This window comes from Petaurus breviceps, unplaced genomic scaffold, assembly GCF_028583685.1.
Source record: "Petaurus breviceps papuanus isolate PSGF00001 unplaced genomic scaffold, PetGlider_PUasm1.0 689, whole genome shotgun sequence".
Classification (NCBI taxonomy): Eukaryota; Metazoa; Chordata; class Mammalia; order Diprotodontia; family Petauridae; genus Petaurus; species Petaurus breviceps.
The window spans coordinates 6,325,488-6,352,297 of NW_027186458.1; the positions used below are offsets into that span (position 1 = coordinate 6,325,488).

The 26,810-nt window shown below is 45.4% G+C and overlaps 1 protein-coding gene across 2 annotated transcripts in view; it reads right to left on the reverse strand.

Moving 5' to 3' along the window:
* Positions 1 to 26,810, reverse strand: part of USP53 (ubiquitin specific peptidase 53) — a 57,203-nt gene that overhangs the window by 27,264 nt on the left and 3,129 nt on the right. The window contains exons 2-6 of one of the 2 annotated variants that reach the window (XM_069104893.1): positions 18,753 to 19,453; positions 8,671 to 8,763; positions 3,598 to 3,732; positions 570 to 683; positions 400 to 482 (exon numbers count right to left, since the gene is read on the reverse strand). In XM_069104893.1, the coding sequence (XP_068960994.1) occupies positions 400 to 482; positions 570 to 683; positions 3,598 to 3,732; positions 8,671 to 8,763; positions 18,753 to 18,899 (572 nt within the window). In that variant the 5' untranslated portion in view covers positions 18,900 to 19,453. The remainder of the gene's footprint in view (positions 1 to 399; positions 483 to 569; positions 684 to 3,597; positions 3,733 to 8,670; positions 8,764 to 18,752; positions 19,454 to 26,810) is intronic. The other variant, XM_069104894.1, reaches the window with a different exon arrangement.

Sequence of the window (26,810 nt, forward strand, 5' to 3'; positions counted from 1 at the left end):
CCTCCCAAAAAGTACAATATAACTAATTTTAATTTTGTTCCTTTTACTTCCTTTCCTTTCAAATGATATTACCTACAGGAGAAGCAATGTGGTGCAGTGGATAAAAAGTTGGCCTTGGCTTCAGGAAGCCCTCCCCGCCACAACCACACATCCCCCCTCCCTCTGTAGCCCCAGACAAGTCTCTTTCCCTTCTGGACGCCTGCTGCAGAGAAGGTGTCAGCCTTCACTGGGCTGACGAGAGCCCTTACCCAGAGCTTGCCCTATTGATGACAGCGCCGACCCAGCCCCCTCACAAGAATAAGATAATAAACATCACTGCCAAGCAAACTCCAACCAGTTAGGTCATAACAGAACAGTGATGTCTGGCAACAATCAGAGAGATGGTGAGCAGCTTCTTACCAAAGGGCTGTTGTAGAAATGTACCGGACAAACTCTGTGAAGGGCAGAGGATCTGAGGATGCTCCACAGGTCCGGCACACACACTACGGACAAAGAACAGGCCTTTTTTCAGGCTGTGAAGGTTTGAAACAAGGAAACGTCACAATGCCAACACACAACAGCGACCGCACCTGTTCATAGAGAGTCATGGCAAACTTGCGATGAGGAATGCAGGACTTTGAGGTGCACATGTCTGAATCCCTACTCGGCACAATATGAAAATGAATCTTCTCAAGGATGTTTTCCTAAAAGGAAAAGAAGAATATGTGATCAAACCAGTGACTGAGCTAGTCTAATTTTCCTCTCTAAGACCAAATGCTTACTCATCAAGAATTTACCCAAGAGTAATGCACTGCCACTCACAGCAGCCAACACAACAGATATCTCTGCAGACTGACTGGCAAATTCTGTCCAGTCATTTCTTTTTTTGTAATCTGCAAATAACGACTGAATGAAAACGCCTTTCTGAAGTGCTGCCTGTGCTCCAGGCACTGTGCTAAGGTCGGACCGCAGGACAGTCTGGGTTCCTGAGCAAATCTGCTATGGGCAGGAGGGCACATAAGAGGAACTAGAGCGTGTGGGCGAGGAGGAGCAGTGCACAGAATGAGAGCGAGTCTTCAACTAGATGAAGTCACAGTGGAGCAGCCTCTAACAGCTATGTATAAGAGTCACAGCGGAGCAGCCTCTAACAGCTATGTATAAGAGTCACAGCGGAGCAGCCTCTAACAGCTATGTATAAGGCAGTCTGGGCACTCTGCTCACACAGACCATGAGCAACAGGGACCCAATCTCCAGACAGTCAACAAAAATACGGCCTCCTATTTCTATAACATCCTAATACTGAAAAAAAAACTAAGTCATCAAATCAAAAAAAACATTTCCTGGGCAAACGTTACAATGCAGTGGAAATAAGAGTAAAGTCTCAGGGTAATACTTGCATTAATACTTCAATATGGTACTCAGACTGTAAGTAACTCTGCTATGTGAAAATTAAGAATTATAAATAGGGGTGGGAGGCAATTTCCTGTAAAAAGAGAATCTTTGATTTACAAAAACAATGTTTTTAAAGACGAGAAACTTATTTTCTACTCCGATACTTTCCTAGTGCATTTAAATCATTCAATTTGAAAAGAAAAATACAACTTTTCATCTATTTCATTTATTATTTATCAATGAATTATTCCTTAGGTGGGTAATCCCGAAGGCAATATTCATTTTATTTGGTGTTTAAATAGTTTGGAATGTCAAACCGAGTAAAATGGGTTCTGGGCCCATTCAGGTACAGAGTAGATCTGTGAGGGGGTAGGACTTAAGACCTACCTTGAGGATTGGATGGATTCTGGATAGGGAACAAGGGAGGAGAGCACTTGAGGAAGCTGGAGACAGTATTAGCAAAAGCACAAAGGTAGCAACGCAAAAAGTACTTCACTGTTTAGTAACTGGAGACTGGCTGGAGCAGAGAGGTTTATGTCAAGAAAATTACGCTGGAGGGGCAGCTGGGTGGCGCAGTGAATAGAGCACCAGCCCTGGAGTCAGCAGGACCTGAGTTCAAATGTGACCTCAGACACTTGAGACACACTTACTAGCCATGTGACTCAACTGCCCTACAAAAAGCAAACAAAAACAAAAATTACACTGGGGTTGAATCATGAAAAGCTCTACATGCCCTGAGTCTGTAGGCAATGGGGAGCTCCTGCTTTTTCGCAGGTCAGTGACAATGAAAGGGTTACTTTAAGAAGAATAATCTGTGGTATGTGAATGTAATGGAATACTCCTGTGCTATAAGAAATGAGAAGCAGACATCTGGACATAATAACCTGGAGAGACTTATACAAACTGATGCTGAGTGAGAAGAGCAGAACCAGGAGAAATCTGTACACAATCACAGACACAACCTATGTGTGATGACTCACTTCAACAGACTGGGCTCCTCTCAGCAATGTAAGGTTATAGGACAACTCCAAAAGACTCATGATTGAGAGAGATGCCCACACCCAGAGAAAGAGCTGCGGAGTCTGAAGGCAGACTGAAACAAACTACTTGCTGTGTTTCTTTTTCTTGTTTTGTTTCCTCTTTCCCACTGATCAGTCCATCAGTTATAATCCTTTACAACCTGATGAATGATTAATGTGAAGATATTTGTAGATCCTGTTTTCTGTTTTCAAGTGCATGCTGCCATGATGCGGGGGAAGGGGAGGAGAGAGAGGGGGAGAAAATTTGAAACTCAAGGGACTGTGGAGCTGAATGTTGTAAACTAAAAATAAACAAATCAACTAAAAATTAAAAAAAAAATAATCTGGTATCAGTACTCAAGACAGAAAGCAGGAAGGAGAAACTGAGGACAAAGAGCCCAGTTAAAACACTTCTGCAATAATCCCGGGTTGGGAGGCTGACCTAAAGTGACAGCTGCAGAAATGGAAAGGAAGAGATGGAATAAGGAGACAATAAGAAACAAGAATCAATAAGACACAGTAACAGATTCCATGAAAAAGAAGGAACATTTTGAGGTTCAGTAACATTTTTTTTTTAAATCCGGTCTTTTACCAAGGTAGAGAGTTGTCTAGAGGGATGTCATCACCCCTGCAGGCCACATACAGACTGAGAAAACCACAAAGTAACATTATCTATGTTGTACTGCATTATTAAGATTTTGTTCAACGTTTCCCAAATACATTTTAATCTGGCTGGGCCTCACTGGGGATCCAACTCCTTGGGACTCTCTAGCCACTGTTTCTTAGGTCACTAATATATTTAACATACAAAATTGAAGAACATTTTTGAAAAGAATGTTTATTTATCTTACTAAGTTTTCCATGTTAAAGAAAATGGTTCCATTTACACAATACAGACACTGATGGCTGTATTTGCTGTCAGGGCAACTCAACAAGGCACTTCAGAACCCAGAGCAGGCCTTACAGCTTCTATTTTGTCCAACCTGTCAGCTTCTAGGAAGGGAATCTAAACAAACATTCAACTGAGCCCAGGACACCACAAAGCTACCAACCAGGTCTGGTATTCTTCCATTACTCTAGATGTGGCAGAAATCTTTTTTTTGTTGCTGCCTCAAAAACTCTGGGAAAGCTACCACTGTGGGAGCCCGTCTGCATGCCCACACACGCACATTCTCCCCCTGTCTAGGAGGCCTTGAAGAATACTCACAAAGCACTCAGCGGCGTCGTCCATGAAGCCAAGCTGAAACCGCTGCTCATCTCTGAAGCTCTCTGCCAGGGCAAGCCGGATATTATCGGATGGAAGCGCTTTCTCTCGACTGTGCTGAAACTGTGCAAATATCGTCTGGCCCCCAGCCAAGAAAACAACAAAGGAGAAGGGAATATAATAATATTATTTCTATAATGTTCATATAATTTAATAACCCCCTCTTCATTTTAAACGTTCCCCAGGATCCAATGAAATCTAAAACTTGTCAGAAAGTCATCCCAAGCTGGAAACTCATCCTGAATCTCTTGATGAACATCACTGCATAATATTTTTAAGTTAGAACTGTTGACATTAAGAGCAAGGTTCAAAGACCCTTTTCTGAATAGCCACCTGGGCCAGAACACTTTTAATTCACTGTAGAGGGAAAACAGCACAAAACCAGCACATACAAACAAATGAATGTAGACCAGTCAGCTAAAGTCAAATATTAAAAAAAAAAACCTTCAAGAAAGACCTAAGTATTTTTTTTTTAATTCTCCAAAATCTATTACTTCACAAATGAATTAGAATAATAACTTATGTACAATTCTTATTTTCGGAAAAAATATTAACACAATAAAGTTGAAATTTTTGGCACAATAACATAGGAATTGAAACTTCAAAGCTGTATTTTTCAAAGTTGGCATTAACTTCTGTAACAGTTTACAGACAGAGTGTGCTCCCAGACTGTGGCCTGAAACTGCAGATGCTCATGGGAAATCACAGGCAATGAGCGGGGAGGAGGAGGAGGTGGGGGAGCTTCTCTTGAAACAAAAAGGAGCAAAAGAACAGACCTAAGGCCCTGGGCTTCCAGTGACTTTGTACATGTGCACACCTCCTAATCAGAGACATCCTGAGCTAAGGTGCGGACAGCAGCACCATAAGCTAGAAGACTACAAATGAATGAAGTCTTAATATTCAGAAATTTCTGTGGCCAAGAAACTAAGATGACTGAATGAGATCCTTTCTAGGTCTGAGATGACCCCAGTTCAATCCTTGGGTTTTAGGTGTGTGCCCATTAGCAGAGGAGTCATGACAACTTCTAGGGTTGTGGAGAAATTCTGATGAAGATCACAGTTTCCAACATCTACTGGACAGATCACAGAAGAAGCATTTCCAAGTTTCATGCCAGCAAGGGAACACAACACTGTCCCGGGCTGTGGCCCAGCCTTGCCTTGCCCTCTCTCCCACTCTCTTACACACCCCGTTTCTACTGCCCTGAGATCTCGGCTCCTGCCACACACCCTTCAAAGTCAGAGGACCAGGGGCTACTTCTCACCTCCTCCCTGACCTCAGTCTTGGCGTGCCATCATTCAGCCAATCTCTCCTACATCCCCAATCTCTATCTCTCCGTCTCTCTGCTGCTTCTCCTGAAAGCAGAGACTCATGATAAGCAGTCAGGTTTTTCCTTAGAAAACGCAACTAAAACCTTTAGTTCTAGTTCTCTGTTCCTCTTCCCCTTCACTGCCCAAACTCCCAGAAGTGTCAACACTTGCCTCCATCTGCTTTCCACTGACCTGACTCCTCAAATTCTTTCGATCTCCCTGTCCTCCTCAGGCCCCTTTAAAGCTGCCCTCCCAAGGCAAGTCCAAAGGCCTCACTCACTCCGCAGCCTCCCATGCCCTCTACTCCTCTTGAGACTCTTTCCTGGTGACCTTCCCTGGCTCCTTTCCCTCCTTCCAGCCTAAGTTCTGCCCTAGGTCTTCTCTCTCTCTCCCTTATTGACTTCCACTTTTCCCAAGGCTCCAGTAACCACTTCCAAACAGATGACTCTGCTCCATCCCCTTTCTTCAGAGCTTTCTTCCAAGTGCCTGCTGACTCTCCAGGCCAAGTTCCACCGTGTTTCACACCACACTTCCTAGCTCCCCAGCCCTGCAAGCATCCAAAGATGGGCTCCTCCCACAGCTCTCCACCCCCCTCCCTTTCTGTCTCTCTCCCTCTTCTCCTCCACCTTCCACTCTTTGGTCAAGTCCTAGCAACTCTACCTTTGCAATACTATGGAGGTCCCTCGTCCTTCCCCATTTCAAGGCTACTTCCCCAGTTCGAGTCCCTGTCACCTTGCACCTGGCCTCTCCAACTGGCCTCATAACGATTCTTCCTTCCACCAAGAGTGAGCAAAGATCCTTCACATCCACCATTATTCTCATCCTATCCCTCCCCTAAACTATGACCTCCTTGGTCTGGTATTCAAGGCCCTCCACAACCTGACTCCAGCTCACCTCTCCCATCTTATTTTTCACATCTCCAATTCACATACTTATTAGTCCAACTGGACTAGCAGCTCCCATTCCTGTCTTTCCTACCCCACCCCCATCCCCCTTACCTTAACCTTTCCCATTCCATCATCCATTTCCCCAAACCCGCATGTTGGACCGTTTTGACACCCATTTATTCCAACATGAAGCTGACCGTTATGTGTGACACATTGTATGGGTTCTGGAGTTATCCCCAAAGAAGATAAATCCAATGTGCTGTAGGGCTTCTCAAGACCCAGCTCATAGGTCCCCTTCTTTGTAGCTGACAAAGACCCCTTCCCCCTTTAACTGCTCCTGGCCCTTTGCTTCATCCACCTCTACCCACTATCACATTCTAACTTGCATTATAGCAGCTGATCTCCTTTACCAGCATGGTGCCCAACACACAGTAACACAGGTGTTTAATCAATGCTTGCTGGTTTGACGACTCTATTAGGGAGTGAACTTCCTGAGAGCAAGGACTTATCTTGAGAAATAAAACAGCCTTGAGATCAGTCCTTTGAGACAATTGAATTTCAACAAAGGATGGCATTTTCACCAGACAGAACACTATTTAGGACATTTTCTTCTCCCAGTACTTTAAAAATAAATGCTATCAACTGGTAAGAGAGGGCTACAGGGAGCTTTGTGAAGCCGCTCTCAAAGGCTGCACCAAGAAGCCCCAGCCCTGGTGGGCAGTCCCATGCTGGAAGGGAAGGATGGCCGACAGCTGCTGTCTGAAGGCAGGCCCGCAAGCCCAGCCACAGAGTCGTCGTCAGCCATGGGTGGCGCCGGGGCCTTCAAGGACGGAAGTTATCATAACTCGGTGACTAACCTACTTGTTGACCTAACTACGCTATCTTCAGACACACTTGCTTGTGTGAGTATCTGACGTCTCAAAAACAGCTTTCAGAAGTAGCTCCAAATGGCGACCTCCTTCAGGACTTTCATCACAACTTAAGGATTAGATCCATTCTACAATTTCAACTTCAACTGACTGAAATATCCAGAATTTATAGATGAATGTCTACATTTTATCTACATCCTTAATGACTAATAACCACAAATTGATTTAGTCACATTCTGGCTGAAACAACATTGGATTATCTCCCCTGGACATCAGTCAAAAAGCATTTATTTTTACTATGTGCCCAGCACTGTGCCCCAGGAATCACAGAAACACGGTGCTGGTCCAAAGGTGCCCCCATTCTAATGGGGGAGAAAACAAGGAACAAAACAGAGGTGTAAGACGTGTAGTGAAGGGACCACAAGGGGACAGAAGACCAGGAAAGACCTCGGCCCTCCTGCCAGAAGAGATAAAAAGGAACAGGCATGAGGGGCAGCCAGGAAAATGTCCACAGCAAGAGCCAAGACGTCAGTGTCGTAAGGTAGGAGGGGAGGGGAGTAAAGTAAGTGGAGGCTGTCTGGAAAGACAGGAGGCAGCCGGGAGCCTCAGGAGCTGACTGCAAATGGGGATGACGGGCAGACCTGCCCTTTGGGTTCGCTGTGGCAGCTGAGCGGCAGGGAAAGCCCCCAAACAGCTCAGGCCCAGCTACGGGTGAGGAAGGCCTCCCCCAGGCTGGGCACAGGGTCAGAACAAGGAAGGTGAGGTTCCTGAGAGAGAATGTGATGGTGGAAAGGACAGGGCTTAGCAACAGACTGGATCTCTGGGGTACGAGAATGAGGAGCCAAGGGTTACCCTAAGGGGAAGATCCTGATGAACTGGCAAGATGGTGGTGCCCTTGAGAGTGACAGACAAGCCTGGAAGAAGGGAGGGCTTGTGGGGAAAGATGGAACACTCTGGCAATGCTAAGTCTGAGGTGACTACAGTCTGAAATGTCCAGCTGGCCACTGGTGAGCATCCCTCCAGTGAACTGCGACCCACTCCAGGGCAGAGAGTGTCTACTGCCCTTCTTTGTATACCCAGGGTTAGGACAGCACCTGGCTCACAGCAGGTGCTTAACAAAGGCTTGCTGCCTGGAGCACAAGAGCCTGTAGGGGCTGAACAAGTAGATGTGGGAATCTGAGATGTCTGAGCTCAGGGGAGCTGATGAGATTACCAAGGGAGACAGTATGGCCAGAGAAGAGAGGAGGTCCAACGAAGCCTTGGGGAACACTCGTGATTAGTGATCATGGTCTGAAGACAGCAAAGGAGAGCAAAGGAACAGGGAGACAGCCAGGAGAAGGGGGTGGCAGGGCCAAGAAAGAGCAGACTGGAGAAAAGACCATTAGACGGGCAAGTGAGAAATTCCTGGGAAGTCTGGAGAGAGCACTGTGAGCCGAATGAGGAGGTCTGAAGCAGCGAACTGAGAAAGGCTGCAAATCAATTTTCAAGCTAGCAAGGCATCTGGAAATTTCAGCTGGGGCAGGAGAAGGCACAGAAATAACAGCGGGCGGACATGCTCTGGCTGTTCATCAAAAAGAAGCTGAGTGGAACTTTCACCACTAACAGTCCTAGTCTTGAATTTTTCCAGTGTCTTAATTTTGTGTAATTTTCCAAAATGTCTAGAATTTTAACGTCATTAAGTTTTTAAATGAAAATTAGAAAGTTGTTGCTTTAAAATTACTTCAAATCCTTCTGAATATGTATCAATTTCTGTTACTTTGTCATCTCCAGTTACTTTTTTGTAAGGACTGAGCATGTCCATTCAAACCTGAATAAAGCATAAATTCCCAAATACTTAAACAATGACAAATGACTGAAAAGACACGTTCGGAACTCTATACAAACCCATCATTTCCTCCCAAGCCAGAATAATGACCACTTAAGCTCCACTTTGCTAAGAATTACTGAGTTTACCTTTAAAGCACAAAATATGCAGGCATCTCCCTGACAAACGTGTCCAGACAGAATGCGGAAACTCCGGCGGAATATGTCCAACTGCCATAAAACCTAAAAGAAAAAAGGCCAGTATTAAGAGGACGAGTCTAAAAGGCACTTTTTCTGCAAAGAAACAGCTTGCCTTTGAATATTTTATCAAAATCATTCCTTCTTGGTTACTTTATCATCAATAAGAAGAGAGGGAGAAGGGAGCACTTTCTGTAGAAAGATATTTAAAGCAAAACATCTGGGACAATCCATAGCAAAGGCCTGGGAGCCAGGTGGTCTGAGGGGGGATGCGCTCGGCCCTGCCCACCTGCAGGGGCCTGGCACTGAGCAGATCAGAGTAAGCAGGCCCTGGGCACCGGCAGGCAGTGACCAGCTCGTGGACACGAGTGCCTGGTGGCAGCATCTATCTGAATGGCTATATGAGAGCTGATGAAGATGCCTGCCTCACAATCATGTTCCCAATCACTCGCAGGGCGCCCTTGGATAAACTTTCTGGCCACAGACATTCACAAAGAGCCTCTTCCTCTATCAGAAGCCCAGATAAACTGGAATCTCCTCCAATGGAGGGAGGGCCTCTGCCAACAGAAATCAAGATCACTCACAAAAGGGAACCTTAGTTCACTGAATCATTATTTACATTTTTCCAGATTAGCATAAAATCAGGCACAGATTACTGAAAAGCATCGGTAAGAACACAATTGACACTATGTGGAGTATCTTATGAGTAGAATATTTCTGTAGTCATTAAAAACTAAGTAAATAAGTACAAGAAAAAACTGCCTACTGTGTTAAGGGAAAGCAAAGGGAAGTCCCAAACCCTCCCCTTCTAGTGGCCAGACTATCTGGCTGACTGAGAAAAGGGTAAATGCCAGGCTGCCAGCAGCAATGCCAGGGAAGGTGAGATGCAGCCCGCCAGAAATAACTGGAGCTCCACGTACCTCTCTGGTTTGTGTCAAGGGAAAAAAAGTATATGTGCGCACAGTAAAGTCTTTCTAAAGCCTGAGCACAGAAATCTTAACAAGTACATACTACTTTTAAAATAATTTTTTAAAGCCTCAAATTCTCTTTAATAATTCTGCAGGCTTTTAACTGACATTATGATCAAAGTTGTTGTTCAGTCGTATCTGATTCTTTCTGACCCCATTCAGGGTTTTCTTGGCAAAGACACTGGAGTGGTTTGCCATTTCCCTCTCTAGCTCATTTGACACATGAGAAAACTGAGGCAAAAAGAGTTAAGTGACTTGTCCAGGTATTTGTCTAAGGCCGGATTTAAATTCAGCACTCCATCAACTGCTGTCAACATTAGTCATTTAGTTATGTAAGATCCCATTCAAGCAACAGAAATTAAAAGGAAAAGACAATTTCAAGTGTTTTTCTGTTGATGAGTTCAGGTTTCCTTTTCTTCTAAGCTAATACACTAAAAGTATTACTTCATTTCTCTGTAGTAGTAATCTCCAGGTGATAAGAATCGAAGAATATATGAAAAATGGGGTTGAGGATAGGGATGGTAAAACTTAACTAAGGATATAATGATAATAACAGCTGCCAATATCCTAATTGTACATCACCACATACAGCTACAAGATTCTGAAGCCAGCAGGCTCTGTAGAATGTACACACCAGGGCGGCTGGTTGCTGTAACCACTTTTTAGCTCCCCCTGAGCATTAAACTTGACTGTAAATCAATAAAAACTGTATTGATTGATGACATTAAAAAAAAAAAAAACAACCAAGATGTCTCTTTGATGCCAAACAAGAATTTAAAGAAAAAAAAAGATAAGCTATTTAATGTTCTGGTTCCAAGTCCAAGTCAGGTGAAAATGTACAAGCTCTCTGCACAACAAGCTTCCATTCTGATCACTGTATTCCAGCTGATGATTCTGCTTTGGAGGTTGGCTGAAGCCTTCACCCTACAAACTGCATTTTCTTTGAAGAGTACAAAATGAATTTCCTTATCTCATTCTCCTGACCCTCCATCAGGATTACTTACATAGTAAGCACTTGAAAATAACAGGTATGCTCATACTAAAGCTTCCTGGATAAATGCATGCTTTCATCTCCATTTTGAAATAAGAAAACTGAGGACCAGTAACCCACTCTAAGGTACTAGAAGCTAAGAGTGGGTCAGCAAGCCTTTTTTAATACAATCTTACTGATTTAATCGGGTGGCCCAGTGGACAAAGTGCAAGGACTAGCTTCAGGAAGAATTGAGTTCAAATTCAGCCTCAGACACTTCCTAGCTGTGTGCCCTGGGCAAGTCACTTTACCCTGTCTGCCTCAGTTTCCTGATCTGTAAAACGAACTGAAGGAAGTGGCAAACCAAGAAAACTCCAAACGGGGTCACAAAGAGTTGGAAACAACTGATTTAATAAATTAAATACTGATTTAATAAATCCAACATTTTGAAATACATAAAATAATTTTAAAGGAACCAATACATCCTGCTCACAAGAAGCACACAGGCTGCCCTGAGAGGAAAGTAGCAGCCTTGAAAGGTGGGGCTGCCATGAAACCTGATAAGGAAATGAGCTAGCAGGTCCTCACAGAATGATCTCTGAAGAGTGGCACAAGCTCACCAGCATTCACATCTGGCAGACACGGAGACTGGGTTTGGAATTGTTTCTACCAGACCTTCTGCCCCAGTGAATCTGAAGCTTTTCTAAATTTTGCCCCAGAATATGAAGTGCAGAAATCACTGCTTCCCAGCCTTAGTAAAGGGAAGTGATGAATCTGAGGCATGTCCTCATGCCCAGTGAAGCCAGTTAGTCATTCTGCCATCTCAAATCCAATATCCCCCCCAGCTCCTCCAACCTCCGGGCCTCCCAAGCTTTCCCCTTCCAGTCATGGCCCAACCATCCTCCTCATCACGCATGAGCCTTCACAGCTTGTAACTGTCCAGGCCTCTGTTTTTCTCCTTCACCCTTCATGCTCACTGCCAAGTCTTTCGAGGTGTGCTTTCATCCTGTACACACATCCTCCCTCCTCTACTCACACATGGTCACTCCAGTCTGGGTGGCCTTCATCATCCATACTGTAATAGCCAGCCACCCTACTGGTCTCCTCGGTTTGAGGCCTGTCTCCACACAGTTACCAAAGGAACCTTCCAGAAGGCAAAGGTCTAACTAACCATGTCACTCCTCTGACCAAAAGTCTGCAATGGTTATCTATTACTCCTAAGATCAAATATATCCATGGTTATCTGGTATTCCAAGATAGAATGTAAAGGACTTAATTGCCCCCACCACATTCTGGCTCCAACTCCCAGACCATTTTCCTTTACATGACTTCCTTCCAGACAAGGGGGTCTATTAGCTAAAGCCATCATTCTACCCCCATCTCCAGGTTCTTTTACATTCCAAGCCAAGAATGTGTGCTGCTCCCTCAGATCTCCACCCCTCACAAGGCTTCAAAGGCTCAGCCTCAAGCACTCAGAGTCAGAAAATGCTACAGGTAGAGTTTACCTAACTTTTAGGGAAGCATTTGCTAAAGCATGGCCTATGGTTTCTGGTGGAGAAGACTAGAGAGATTAGAGCTTAGAATGGGCTAGGTGAAAATATAATAGATTTGGAACTGCTGGACCAGACTCAAGAGTTAAAAGTTCCGTTTAGCAGGCCATCTCCCTTACACTGTTTAAACATTTTATCAGACTTGGTTGAAGGCCTACCAGGGAGGCTCATCAAATATGAAGATGACACAAGCCATAGTTAACAGACTCAAAGAGCTAAGGACTCCAGAGGCTCTGTCTGCCATTTAACATTTCATCAATGATTTGAAAGAAGGCCAAGGAGGCAAGCTCATCAAATCTGCAGAGGACCCAAGAAAGGGAGAGCAGCTTTCCCAATGATCTTGCCAAGCTAGAGCACTGGGGGTAAATCGAGGAATAAAAGTCATACGTCTGGGTCCCAGAAATGAACTTCGCTGGTAGAAGATGGAAGAACCATAACTAGACAGCAGTTTGAAAAAGGCCTAGGAATTTCATGGCACAGCAGTAAGTTTCTTAGATGAAGGTCTCATTCCCATAACATATAAGGAACTCATTCCGATGTCTAAGAACAAGGCTCCTCCCCATGGATCAGTGGTGTAAGAATGAACTGGCAGTGCTCTAGAGAAGAAGCCCAAGCTATCCATAGTCTTACGAAAATGCTGCTCCAAATAACAAATAATTGGAGAATCGCAAATTAAAGCAACGTTGACCTCCCATCTCCCAGACCGACAAAGATGCAAAGAAGGAAAATATACCATCAGAGGGGCTGTACAAGGATGGAGTTATCTGGCTGTGATCAGGCACGGCCACTCTAGAAAACAATTTGTGATCATACCCAAAACTCAACAGGGCATATGCCCTTTAACCTAATTATACCAACACTGGGCTCAAACCCCAAAATGATCAAAGAAACAGGAAGAGGTCTTTTACTTATGAAAATACTTACTCGATTTTGTTTATAATGGCAAAAAAAAAACCACTCCAGAAACTAAAGGTCTGCTCATCAATTGAGAATGGCTTAAGATTTGTGGTAAGTTAATATGACAGAGAACTGCTGTGGTGCAAGAAAGATCTGTGTGAGCAGAAAAACAAGTAACACTATGTCAGTGTTGGAAAAATGAATACTGTGAAGACTATAGACTGACGAAGAATGAAATGTGCAGAACTGGAGGAAGAACGTATACCCTGAGAGGACTGCAAAGCTAAACAACTTTGAAAGCCTCAGACGTGGAGCTGCTCAGCCCCAGAACCATCCATGACTCCAGAGGATGGATGATCACACTCGCTCCCTGCCGTGCTTTCGGGGCTGAGAATCACACACACACGCACACACACAGTGCACACCAAGCGTACCTGCTTGACTGTGCATATTTATTATGATCATTTGTTTTTCTTTTCTCTTTAATCACCACAGGGTGGGAGAGAAAATGGATTTGCTACTTTTCTTTTTCATGTTTTGGTGCTAATGGCTGTGGAATGTGACTGGCACTTTCAGATGAGGTCATCACAGTTAGTTTTACTCTACTGTGATACTGTTACAAGACACGGCTCCTGGAGTGGGGTAATCTGTGCACGTTTGTAACATAAAAACAAAACACTCCAACACAGCTGGTTTCTTTTTTAAGATGTGCTAGTAATTAGCCCGTGCCCAAAGTGCATGGGCTGCCTCCAATGGGCGCGAGTGGTGCCCTCTCTTAAAGTCTGCAAGCCAAGGCTGACTGACCACAGAAATATCCCCCAGCGCACTGGTTCTGGGGTTTTCTCATCTAAGGATGTTTTCTCAGTGCAGACAGTCAGTGTTCCTCCACTCTCTGGCCCCTTTTTCTTCGCCAATCCTGTCTCTTTCTATGTGTTAAGGAGGGAATTGCTTTCAGATAGGACTTTCACTCCATGGTCATTGAAACCCTTCTAACTTTAGAAAGTTCTATGATTCTGATGATTTAAACCCAGCACTCAGGGTTTGCTTTCTGGTCACCTGTGTAATTGCAGGTGAATCACGATCTCAGACCATGAGTTTCTTCCTCTATAAAATGAGGGTATTGGAGAGGCGGCTAGGTGGCAAAGTGAGTAAAGCACCGGCCCCGGAGTCAGGAGGACCCGGGTTCCAGCCTCAGACACTTAACACCCACACAAAATAACTAGCCGTGTGACCCTGGGCAAGTTACTTAACCCCAACTGCCCTCCAAAAAGCAAAAAAAAAAAAAAAATGAGGGTATTGGCCCAGATGACAGCTAAGGTCTCTTCTAGCCCTGAATCCTCTAATGTTCTATGAAGTTTTATCAGAGACTCTGACACAAAGCAAAAAAATTAACACCAGAAAATGAGGAAAGTGGAGCTGTTTGGGAAGCTTCATTCACTAGGCACTTACTGAGGGCCTCCAGAACAGATCTGCCACCGTGCACAGACAGCCCCTGTGGGAGACAAAGTCTAGTCTGAAAACAGGGCAGGAGGCTGAGAACCAAATACAGAAAAGCTAAACACATCCTGATGCCTCTTCATCTCTTAAAGGGGCTGCCTCTGGCAGAGCCCACTAAGAAGCTACCAAGGATGTGAGCCGATCACCTACAACCGGCCACAGGCTGGGGAAATGCTGGGCTCTGAGCCGATCTTTAACAGTCTCCATTACTCTGATGAGCCAATGCAAATATGGAGCAACCCACTTGAGTCCCCTTTGCATCTCTCTGCTGTCCTCTGGACCACCCCAAGCTCTGATGGCCTGTGATTCTGAGCCCTGGTGTGTTGTGTAGGGCACATCTGTCTGAAATCTGTGGGTTAGCCTGTAAGGGTTCAGACTGCCAGACTGAAAGCTCAGTACATTCTGACACATGCAAACTTGCTCCCCTTTTCTTCTTTCTTAATTCTGGACCAAATCCAAGATCTTTCTAGAGTTTTTCCCAGATAAGCACAATGAGATATTATCTCAATAGATTAAGCATTCAGTGGCATGTAGGTCTCAAGGAAAGGCATTTTCTATACATTGTTCTTTCTTATATAGATTGTTTAGGATTATCTTTCAAGTAACCTTGGCTGTCATGGAGGGAACCCCGTAATGTTCCAGGCCCCTCACTATCAACACAGTGTCACTTGCAAACAAATGCACCTGGAAGCCCTGTCACTAAGCAATCCTTATCTCTTTTAGATCCTGCATAATCATACTGCACAATACCACCTTTAGAGAGTGAGTGTGAGTGTGTGTGTGTGCGTGTGTGAGAGAGAGGGGGAATATATGTGTGTGTGTGAGGGGGGAATGTGTGTGTGTGTGTGTGAAAGAGAGGGGGGAATGTATGTGTGTGTGTGAGGGAGGGAATGTGTGCGTGTGTGAGAGAGGGGGGAATGTATATGTGTGTGTGTGTGTGAGAGGGGGGGAATGTGTGTGTGTGTGAGGGGGGAGAATGTATGTGTGTGTGGGGGAACGTGTGTGAGGGGGGAATGTGTGTTTGTTTATGGGGGGGAATGTATGTGTGTGTGTGAGGGAGGAATGTATGTGTGTGTGAGGGGGGAATGTATGTATGTGAGAGAGGGAGGAATGTGTGTGTGTGAGGGGGGGAAAGTGTGTGTGTGTGTGTGTGTTTGTGTGTGTGACATAAGGTAATCTGGCAAGAGAGACTGTCTTGAATGAGAAACAAGGTTCAGTAATCAATAAATTGGGTCAGCGGCCTCTCTGGATGACCAGAGATATTGAGTGGGAGCTAAAAGGGTCTTTCATAACAATCAGCAAATGCCAAGAAACACAGGAGTCTTCTTCTGCCTGGCTCTCAGAGACATACAGTCAGAACTGAGATTGCATCGTTTGGATGCCCCTCCAGAAAGCCCCTTAAACCATCCTGTGATCTGAGTCACAAGACAAAGGTTCCCAGGCAAGAGGGAGCTACAGTAGTTTGGGGCAGACAGGTGGCACTACAATGGAAAGAACTCTGGCCAAGGGTCAGGAAAGCTCATCCTCCTGAGTTCAAATCCAACCTCAGGCACTTCCTGGCAGTGTGACCCTGGGCAGGTCACTTCACCAGTTTGCCTCAGTTTCTCCATCTGTAAAATGAGCTGGAGAAGGAAATAGCGAATGCTCCAGTATCTCTGCCAAGAAAGCTCCAAATGGGGTCACAAAGAGTCTGACACAAAGACCCAGAAGGACAAAATAATTTAAATTGATGAGATTTGACCTTTTAGGTTACTCAAGTTTCTCTGGAAAGGGGGTGCTGAGTGAGTTTACAAAAGTGGAGGTAATTATAAGGCCTGCAGTTAAGACAAGGGAAAGCCTCGCTGCCTTCAAATGTCTCCAATAAGCCTCTACTGACTAATATGGAAGAACAAGGTCCATTAGCCAAAGGGAGGGGGAGGAAAGAGAAGAAGCACTCATTAATCACCTACTATGTACCAGGCACTGCACTAAACATTTAACCAAGTGCATAAACACCTTTTTAAAGACTCTTGAAAAATGTAAGGCAAGTATGAAAGAATGCTGCAGCCCACTAATAAGAGAAAAGCCAACTTAAAAACCTCTGAAGCCCTCTCTACCCAGCAAACTGGCAAAGATAATGAAAGATGGAGATGGTCAGTGCTGGAGGAGATGTGGGAAAGGCAAGCGCGCAGATCCACCGTTGGGGACTTGTGAATGGACGGGCCCAACTGTGCCCATCCATTCTCTCTGACCCAGACCTTCCTAGGCATCCAGATCAAAGGCAGAAAGCCCTCATTCAATGGACAAGAACCCTGAATAGCTCAAGGGCCATCCGGGAAGGGAACAGCCCTGTGCCGGCAGACAAAATGAGTACGAAGAATCAGCGCACGAGAACATTTCATGTGAACAAAACAGATGTGGACCACGAGGACTGCAGTGCAAAAAGAAAGAAGGAAAAGAGGCCATGCGGGCACGATGCCGAGCTGGGCACTGCCCGGGCTCAGCGCTGGGGAGCTTTGCTTTTCCCCCTTTCCTTTTTGTATTCTTTGTTAACAAAGAACGCTTTGCTGGGTAGAGAAGGTGGAGAGATTCATGAATGATCTGATATAAAAAAAGTTATTAATAAAAATTTCTACGTGATGCCTTCAGATGGCTGAAGCTCCCGCTCTAAGACCTTCCTTCGTCCTTCAGCCAGGCTGAAGCAGCCAGACACCCAGAGGCAGGGGGACAGGTGGCTGCTGCCCAGCTCACTGAACCACTTTCAGACCCTGATGGAGAAAGCCCTAGACCCTGAACCCAAAAGCTTTGAGGACAGAAGTATCCCCCAGACCACCAGCTCTGCTTCCAGCCTAGCCCCTCTGACAGTATGGAGAGAAGAAAGCACTGTGGTAAAGGAGCCACCTTCTTCATCACCATCAGTCACAAGTGCTGACCAACTGCCACCAGCAGGCAAAGAGCCCCCAGACCCTGCGAGGGGCAGCAGAGAGCACAGCCCTGCTTCCAGCCCAGAGCTCCCAACCATCACATTCAACATGTGGAGAGGAGGGCAAGCCAGCACCTTATATACAAACTCCCCTCAGACCCTGATGGAGGCAGGAGCTGTCCCCAAGCCTAAGGCCCTCAGCCATCGTCCTGGGAAGCAGCAGCCCCTGGGGGTGAGCACCCTGGCTACTGCTCCTGCCGGGGCTGCAGCAACTGGAGACCCACCAGAAAGTAAGGTTCTTGTCCCCAGACCTTAGCCCTGTCTGATGGAGAGGCCGCACCATCAGCTCAGCCACTGTCTCCGAGGACCCTAGTGAAACCCTCCATGTCTGGCTCCCCCAGTAGAGAGCAAGAACAGTCTGGCTTTTCTATCTGTACCCCCAGAGCTCTGTTGTTCAGGCCTGTCCAACTCTCCAAGACCCCATTTGGAGTTTTCTTGGCAAAGATATGGGAGTGGTTCCCATTTCCTTCTCTAGCTCATCTGACAGATGAAGAAATTGAGACAGAGGAAAGTGGCTTGCCCAGGGTCACACAGCTTGTCAGTGTCTGAGGCCTTAATAAATGCACATTCACTCACTGCCTCATTCCTCTGGCGCCTCCCTTGTGTCAGAGAGCACAAGCTTTCTGCAGGTCCTTTCAGGCTGGAAAGCCTTTGGGACTGCACTGAATTTGGAAAGGCTCCCCAGAAGGTCAGGGCTCAGATAATGGATTTTTTGGCTACAGAAATTCTCAAAGGTTATGGAGGAGTTGCAGACTACGTCAGCAGAGGAAGTAATTGCTAATCCTAGTACAGACAGCAGCAGTACTGAAGAGAAAATGTACAGAAGGGTGGTCTCAAGAAAATCTTCATACTTAACTTAGATTTGATACAGTGACCAGAGCTTTTCTTGTTAAGTATTTAAATGATATATATATAGGGTGTCCCAAAAATCTTGGTGCAGTCAGAAGTGTTCATAGATTACAAGTATTAATAGCTTTGAGAATTTCTTTGGGAATTTCTCAACTTTGAGAATTTTTATGGCCAAAAAAATTTAATTATCTGGAAGTGAATAACTTATTATTAGTAGTAGCTATTAAAGCTTAAAACCTCACTGAGACTTTTGGGACACCCTGCACACAAGCCTCTTCGCAAGTTTTAAAGGACGACATACATGGGAGCTACTACACAAAGAATTGGTAAAAAGGCCTCACCTGTACAGCGCTGTTTAGAAAGCAGCTGTTTTGTCCCGGTTCATTTAATAAGCCCTTGGTAGGGGCTAGCGATAACATGCTTCCAGGCTGATAAACTTTTCCCAGGTTGCCCCCCCCAGGTTTCCGTAAGAATTTCACCCAGGCCATGTTTCGATGACTTTTTACGTGCAGAAGGTGAGCGCCCTATTTCTCAACACTTTCTCCAAAGATGAAATAGTAAGGCCTTCAATGGTTCACTGGGATTCCCAATAGTCTCATCCGCTAGCTAGCCCAATAATATCCTTTTCCTCTGGAGTTCCCAGGTTAATGACTTTCACATCAAGGCAGTTTATCAATCTTCTTATAACGCCCATGAAATGTGGACGCTCTAATTAATTAAAAAATAAAACCCAGGGCCTCCCTCAGATGATAGGGCCTGGCAGATGATAACGTCTTAAGAAGAGAAAATCACTGTAAGAGTCAAGTGGATCCAGCTGGAGATCATTCAGGACAGAAGAACGGAGAAAAGGCCTATCCTGGAACAGGTCTTTGTAAAGCACAACAATCTGCTTATCTCCATTGGGTCAAAAATGCCTGGAATCCTCGTTCCCCATCATTGCTCTGCTCATCTATTTGACTTGTGTCTTCCTTCTGGGAAAGAGTCTCTTTCACACATGAAATCATCCTCAGCAAGGCCATGTTTGCCATCATTGGCAGTCAATCTGCAAGGGGGAAAAATAAAAATATTTACATCCAAGGAAACATTAACCACTAGAGAATTCCATTTTACAGAGCAAAGCCTATCTGTAGAACTGAAAGGAGCCAAAAAAAAAAAAAAAAGCTAAAAGTAACATTTTTTTTGTAAAGATGAACCGCTGTAATGGGAATGCAAATTTGGAAGATCTTCCCTGCCCCTAGGCTAAAGTGCACCTGGAGCCTGGGGTGGGAGGCTTGGTTTTCAGTAGATACTTCTTGATTGGCCAGTGGGTCAATAAGGTTGTTACATTCTCTGAGCCAGGAGAAGGCTATATAAGCCCTGATGTGTAGCTTTGTTTTGGGGCTCACTTTGAGAAGTGTTCTGTGATTTGATCTGAATTCTGGGAAGCCGTTGTCCAGAGGCCCCACCCCCCCCCTTTGAAACCCAGATGTTGATTGGGTATGGATGTAATGGTTGGACAGTTTGATACATGTTTGACTGATTAAAGTAAGCTTGTTAACCCATTTTGAGTTGCTTTCCTTTATCAAAGCAGATCCAAGAACCTGTGGTGGCAGCGACCCTGAGGACGCTTGGGGTGCTTGCTGCTACAAACGCATATGCCCCATTCAAACCAGAAGTATTTCAGTGCCAATCCTACTCACTGTCTACTTAAAGCTTTCTGGGTTCTAACCATAGTTTCATTGGAAGGTAAATTTGATAAGATTCCAGGTGCTAGGGGGTCTCTGTCAATATCAATATTCCTATTCCACATAAATGCAAACACATAAAATACTTTGCATAATCTATTTTACACTATCCTTGTACACTGGTGTGCAGGAAGTCAAGTGAGGTCACATTAAAAAGAAGCATCAAAACTGGACCTATGTATGATTCATTGGTTTGGTAAAGAAATACCCTTTACCAAGGCCGAGTGGCACTTTCTCTGAAATTCAGTCTTATACAGTTACCTAGAAATAGGAAGCTAGATTGCTCAGAGAATAGAACACTGGGCCTGGAGTCATGAAGACCTGAGTTTAAATTCAGCCTCAGATACTTACTAGTTGTGTGAACCTGGGCAAGTCACTTAACTTATTTGCCTCAGTTTCCTTATCTGTAAAATAAGCTGAAAAGGAAATGGCAGACCACTCTAGTATCTCTGCCAAGAAAATCCTAAGGATAGTACTGGTCCTTTGGTCCACAGGTCACAGAGAGCTGGAAATGACCAAACAACAACAGTTAACTAGGATACTAAAATGTCAAGTGATTCACCATGGGTAGAATGACATGGGTAGACAGACATAGCAAGTATGAAGCAGATGTAAGACTGACCTGGATCATCTTCCAGGACAGGGCACTACTCACTACACTATGCATGTAAGTTGAACCAGTCCCAACGGCACTCAGGAAATGGGCCAGATGACCAAAAACAGATCAATGTTGGCGAGACTGTGGGAGTATAGGCACTAGTGCATTGTTGGTGGAGCTGATCACAAAGAAAAGCAATCTGGAATTACGTGAAGAAAGTGACTACATCGCCCATACACTAAACCAAAATATTTTTAGCAGCACTTTTCTGTTGTAGCAAAGAACCAAAAACCAGGTAGATGCCCCTCCACTGAGGAATGGCTCAACAAGTCACGGAGCAAGATGCAATGAAGTATTACTGTGCTGCAAAAAATAATAGATAAGACAATTACAGGGAGCCAGCAAAAGAAAGCTGGATCTGAAGTGATGCAGAGGGAGGTCAGCACACCCAGAAAAACAAAATGAAGGGAAGACAAGCAAGCGACCCAGACTAAACGCTGAGTGATGCCAAGGGCCAACCGTGACCCAAGGAAGAGACAGGAGGAGGGACTTCCAGGGACTCCCTGCCAAGGCAGAGGCCCGTGTGGGCGCCACACCAGCACACTCGGGGATAATGCTGCCTTGTCCTGCCGAACTTCCCCCCTTTTTAAAAATTCTTTATAAAAGATAATGGGGGGAGAGGAGAGAAGAGAAGAGATGGAGAAGAAATACAATGGGAAACAGGTGACAGCAAGTAGAGGCCAATAAACAGTATGATTCAAGAAATGCTGTGCATTCCCACTGCCCTTTCTCTGTGGTCCACTTCATTGCTCTCAATCGCCCAATCTGTGGCTCTTCTCTGCTACCCCCTCGCTCATGGGGGTCAGGCCCTGTAAGTGCCCTCGAACAGCGGTTTACCAGTGGGCACCAACTTCAGCTCCTGTGATCCCTTGTTCTACCCCACTCTTACAGAGGAATGTTCATATTCTTTGTTCATGCTTCCCTACTGGTATTTCAACTACACCCCACTCTGAACCTGCCATGCACACTGCAGCCTCCTGTCCTTCCAACGCTCCCTGTGCCTCAACTCCCCGAATCTGCTCTGTCCTCATCCCAACTTCCCAATCAACACCAGCCCCGTGTGCTGGCCTGGCTTGGGGCCTCACTTTCCTGCCTTCAAAGCCTTGACTCTACAGTTAACCAGTGCCATTTTACACACTGGCCTCCATCCTTAACTCCTTTGTCCCCTGGATTAACACAACTCGTTCCTCTCCAGAGCCAACCCCTACCATGCTCCCATTTCCCTCCCATTGTATCACTAAATGCTTCGGCAGGAAATCAGGAAACCACACTGGCTACAAACATACAGGTCCATTACACAGTCCTACTGCATGATCTCAATTTACAACCAGCGGCTAGGTGCCAATCTCCACTCTCTCTTGACTGACTATATCGCCCCTTTCAGTCATCTGACAAGAGTTCCCTTATCCCTACTCTGGTCTCAAAACCTCATTGCATCATCTCCCACTCAATCCTCCTTTCCTCACTCTGACAAAGAAGAGGCTTTTGTCCTTGCCAGGCTAACCCTCCCCACCGCAGGCGCCCAATCCTGTCTGTTCTACAGCCGGGATCCCTAATCATTCCCCACCCCACAGAATCTCCAACCTTTCCACACTTATTGGTGCCTTCTCATCTGCTTTCAAGCAAACCCAAGTTCTCCCCATCAACTTTGAAGATGACTCCACACGACTCTAGCACCCCCTCAAACTATAATCCCATCTTTCTCCTCCCTTTCTCAGTCAAACTCTTTGGAAAGAACTGTCTACACTTGCTGTCTCTACATCCTGTCTTCTTCTCCCTGTCTCCTCCAATCCTCAGCAGTCGACTTTTCGGCCTTAGCATCACTGAACTGAACTGCTTTTGCCAAAATTACCAAGCTCTAAACTAACCCAGCTAGACACTCAGTTTCTCCACTGAGCTCAGTCCTAAATGACTAATTATCACTTGAAGCAGGACACTGGATGTCCAAGAGACATCTCAAAACCCAAGACATTATCCAAGCTTGCCCCCAAACTCTCTCCTCTTCCAAACTTCCCTATTTCTTGTGAAGGTGCCATCAGCTTTCCCTTCTCCTAGATTAAATCCCTCAACATCAGCCCTGACTTCTGTCCACCCCACATTTCCAATGACCTGCTGAATACTGCTGTTTCTGTACCTCTTGAATTCAATCCCCTCTTTCTACTCAGCAGCTGGGCAAAGCCTCCATTCCGGCCTCCATCCCTTCCCTTCCCTTGACTGGCCTCCCCACTCTCTCTCATCTTTTCTGTTCACAAACACAGAGGCACTGGGTCAAAGCCTGATGAGCACAGGCCTGACTCAGTTCACTCTTTATTAATAATCAGCCCACCTGGTCTTTATCCTTTAAGGAGATTTCAAAACACTAAGGAGCCAAACCTCCCCAATACTGTTATTGCAGTTAGTTTGGTTTTCAAGAACATCATCTTCCTAACAACTCATTTGTTCCATTATAAGAAAAATGTACTGAACGTATTGCTATAAAAGAATAGTGCCCCAGGTCTGAGGTTCCAAACCCCTCTGATACCAGCTCTGTAAGCTTAGATAAGTCACTTAACCTCTCTGGGCCTTGGTTTCCTTATCTGTAAAATAAGGGGACTGTGCTATGGCCTCTGGGGCCCCTTCTACCTCTCAATCAATGATTGTATGGACAGGTAGTACTGGTTAAATCCTTCTGAAAAAACAAATCCCATTACAACGAGTATCTCAGCACAACATACTGCTTCCAAACTTCGCCCTTTCAGTATAAATGATATTTGACAAAATAAATTTCCAAGAGGAATCTCCCCCCCCCCATAAACAATATTTTACTGACTTCTGTCATGGAGCTTGACTATCAAAGCACAGAAACAGACCTTCATTCACAGGATCAGATATCTACTCCCAAAGAGACCTCAGAAACGGTCTACTGGTCCAACCCCCCATTTTACAGATGAGGAAACTGAGGCCCAGAGAGATTAAAATCATTTGCCCAGGGACATTCAGGGAACCTCAGAGGGGGATCTGAACCCAAGTCCTCTGCCTAGGATCACTAGTCTTCCCACTGTACCCACCGTTCTCATTGTATATAGGATGATAAATGACAACTCTGGATCACACTAACACCAACAGAATGAAATAATGGGACAGTGTTAAACATGATGGATAGAAAGCTATAAACAGAAACATTACAATAAAATTTCTCTTTCACATTAATAAACAACTTGGCACTCTGAAAAAATCTTAAGATTTGCCCATGATAACATTTGTTTGGCAATTTATTAGTGAAAGTAGTAAAAAATAAGGTCAAATGAAGAAACTTTGGCTACTTAACTCTCTAAAAATTAAATGAAGACAACATAGGCTTAATGCTTTTTCCTACATGTGTGAATATCTCCAACTAACAGAACACAAGACAACAAAAAACCCAAACATTCAGAATGAGTAAAGACACAGACAGATAAGGTAAGGGAAATGCTGCATCCTCCAGAAGGCAGCCCCCCTCTGCAAGCTGGAGCCTTGTCTTCCATCCCCTTGCTTCACTGACTCCCTCTGAGGAAAGCAGCAGCCTGACCAGGCCCTGCTCAAGCCAAGGCTTTGACTAGCAACAATGTATTTTTAGACAAGTCTTTGTCTCTTCTCAAAGCTGGGACCAATGGCCAATGTCTCTTTAGGGGAGGAATTTTTAGTTAGACCAGTATTAGGACACTTCGATGACCAAGTCTCTGTGAGTTGACAGGAGCCTGGGGCGGAGACGACTTCTGGGCTGTTTAGCACTGCCACATGGTGGCAGAGGTAGTGGGCACAGGGCAGCCTCCCACAGGCCTCCTCTTAAAGGCCAGCCAGGATAAACTCAACTGCTGAAAGCCAGACACCAAGATCTGCATAAAGTGGGGAATGTGGGAAAGAGCCACAAAGCAGGAAACCTCCCTTATCAGGCCACAGCCAGAGTAAGACCTTTATTATGTTAAATCAGTTCTTGTTCAGATGGATCTGCTTAAAGGAACCTACCCCCTTCCACCAGGAACCCTAATCTGGCAGTTCCTCCAGGTAAAACAATAAAAACCTTGTTAATAATTTACTCAAGAAAAACCACATTGGCTCAGCGAAGAACAATGTTAACCATTACAGGGCTCACTGGTGAAAGTGAGCAGGGTCCTTTTCCATACACATTTTTCCACAATGTGGCCCATTTAGGAGAATGCCCACTTATCAAAGCCTTAATTTCAGAAAAGGCCGGCTTAGGAAGGGAGCCTAAAGCATCAAATCACCACTTCCAGTTCTAGGGAAACACGCTTTTGTCCTTGGTCTGTGGGCCCATCTCCTCCCCAGCAGGCACTGGGCAGAGAGTTTAAAGTGAATTTTCTCTTCTTTTCAGATCCAAAGTCTCTCCCTCCTCCTTTCCCCCACTCCACCGAGCAGGTAGCTGTGCCCTTTTCACGTCTACATCCCTAACACATGCAAAGAAGGGGCTTTGCCGAACTGTATTCTATTTTTAAATTCTTCACATGCAGAGTGAAGATTATAAATATTGCAGACAAATAAACAATTATCAACCATTTAATAAGTGATTTAAAAGAGTACACAAAACCCTATGCCAACTAAGAACCTCGCAGTTTCCCCACGCCCAAAATGAATGTGGCCGATAGCTCACCAAAAAAAAAAAATGGTACCAAACTAGCAAACAACCTAGGAATCTCTCCAGAAGGCAGGGGGAGGAGGAGGGGGAGAGAGGGGAGGAGAGGGGGGCGGGGAGGGGGGGGGGAGGGGGGAAGGGGAAGGGGGAGAGAGGCTGCCAAAACAGGAAAAACACCTTGGATGCATGCACGCTCCAGCCAGCTCACATGACCTCCTAGGCCTTTCCTTCTCCTGGCATGTCAACATATGGAATGAATGAATTACAATTTCGGACCCAACAGTCCTGAAGTAATCTGCCCAGAGCAGATACAGCCGGGCCCACCTCCCTGTTCTCTCTCTTCATCTTTCCGGGTCAGGCTCTGGGCAGCCAGAGATTTAGCTCCATAGAATTCCTAAGGAATTCTCAGGATTACTGTTTTGCCATTACCTGTTCCCTCACTAAGGAGACTCGCAACAGAACTTCCCCTGAGGGAAGGCAAATTAGAAAGGGGGTGAGGAGAGGGAGAGACGGAGAGAGGGGAGGGAATGACCATCCCACACACGCTCAGCCAACTCGGCCCCCTCGGGCCTGGCCAGGCTTTCAGGGTGGCCCCAGATCACCGGTCTTCTCTCTGCCTAGGTGGTCTGTAGTCTAACAATCCTGCTTCTGTGTCTCCTGCCACAGTTGCTTACCCAAACGCTCCCCACCAAGCTCCTTTTTAAAGCTTCCTCCCTTGGAATCTTCACTCACAAAGCTGCTCCTTACCATTCCTCCCTCTGCTCCAGCCCCTCCCCAAACCTAGCTGTGTATCTGCTTTTAGAAGAGCCAGCAAGCTTTAATATCCCCATTGTACACCCCAAGGACCCCGGTCTAGCCCCACACCCAGGCACATATTATGTCTGAAATGAACTGAAAGTGAAATGAACTGAAATCCTCAGTTTAAAGGAACAGGCTTCCACAGTCAACGTGAATCCAGGGGATTGGGGAACAGAAAGAGTTCTGCTTCCTGGGCATTTGACTGGATGCACTTAGATTTACAGGGGATATGCCTTGTAAAAAATCTCTGATGCTAAAATAAAGCAAGCACACACACACACACACACACACACACACACACACAGTCAATAATAACTGAATAATGGAATTGTGCCCCACCGCAATCAGATCAAGCTTGATGTTCAAAGTTCCATCACAGACAACATACAACTGCAAGCATCCTGAGACTCCTCTGAGAGGAGGAGAGCCTTCGACTGGCAGGTCTCACCTCACAGCAGACTCCAGGAAGCTCAATGACTTCTGTTAATCACTGAGGCAGATCCCCACCATGCACACACCTGCTAGGTAACTGCTCTAAGCTGAGTACCTCAGTAAGTGCACCTCTTTAAATGGAGGTGAAGAAACTGCGTTACATTACATCTAGCTGGGA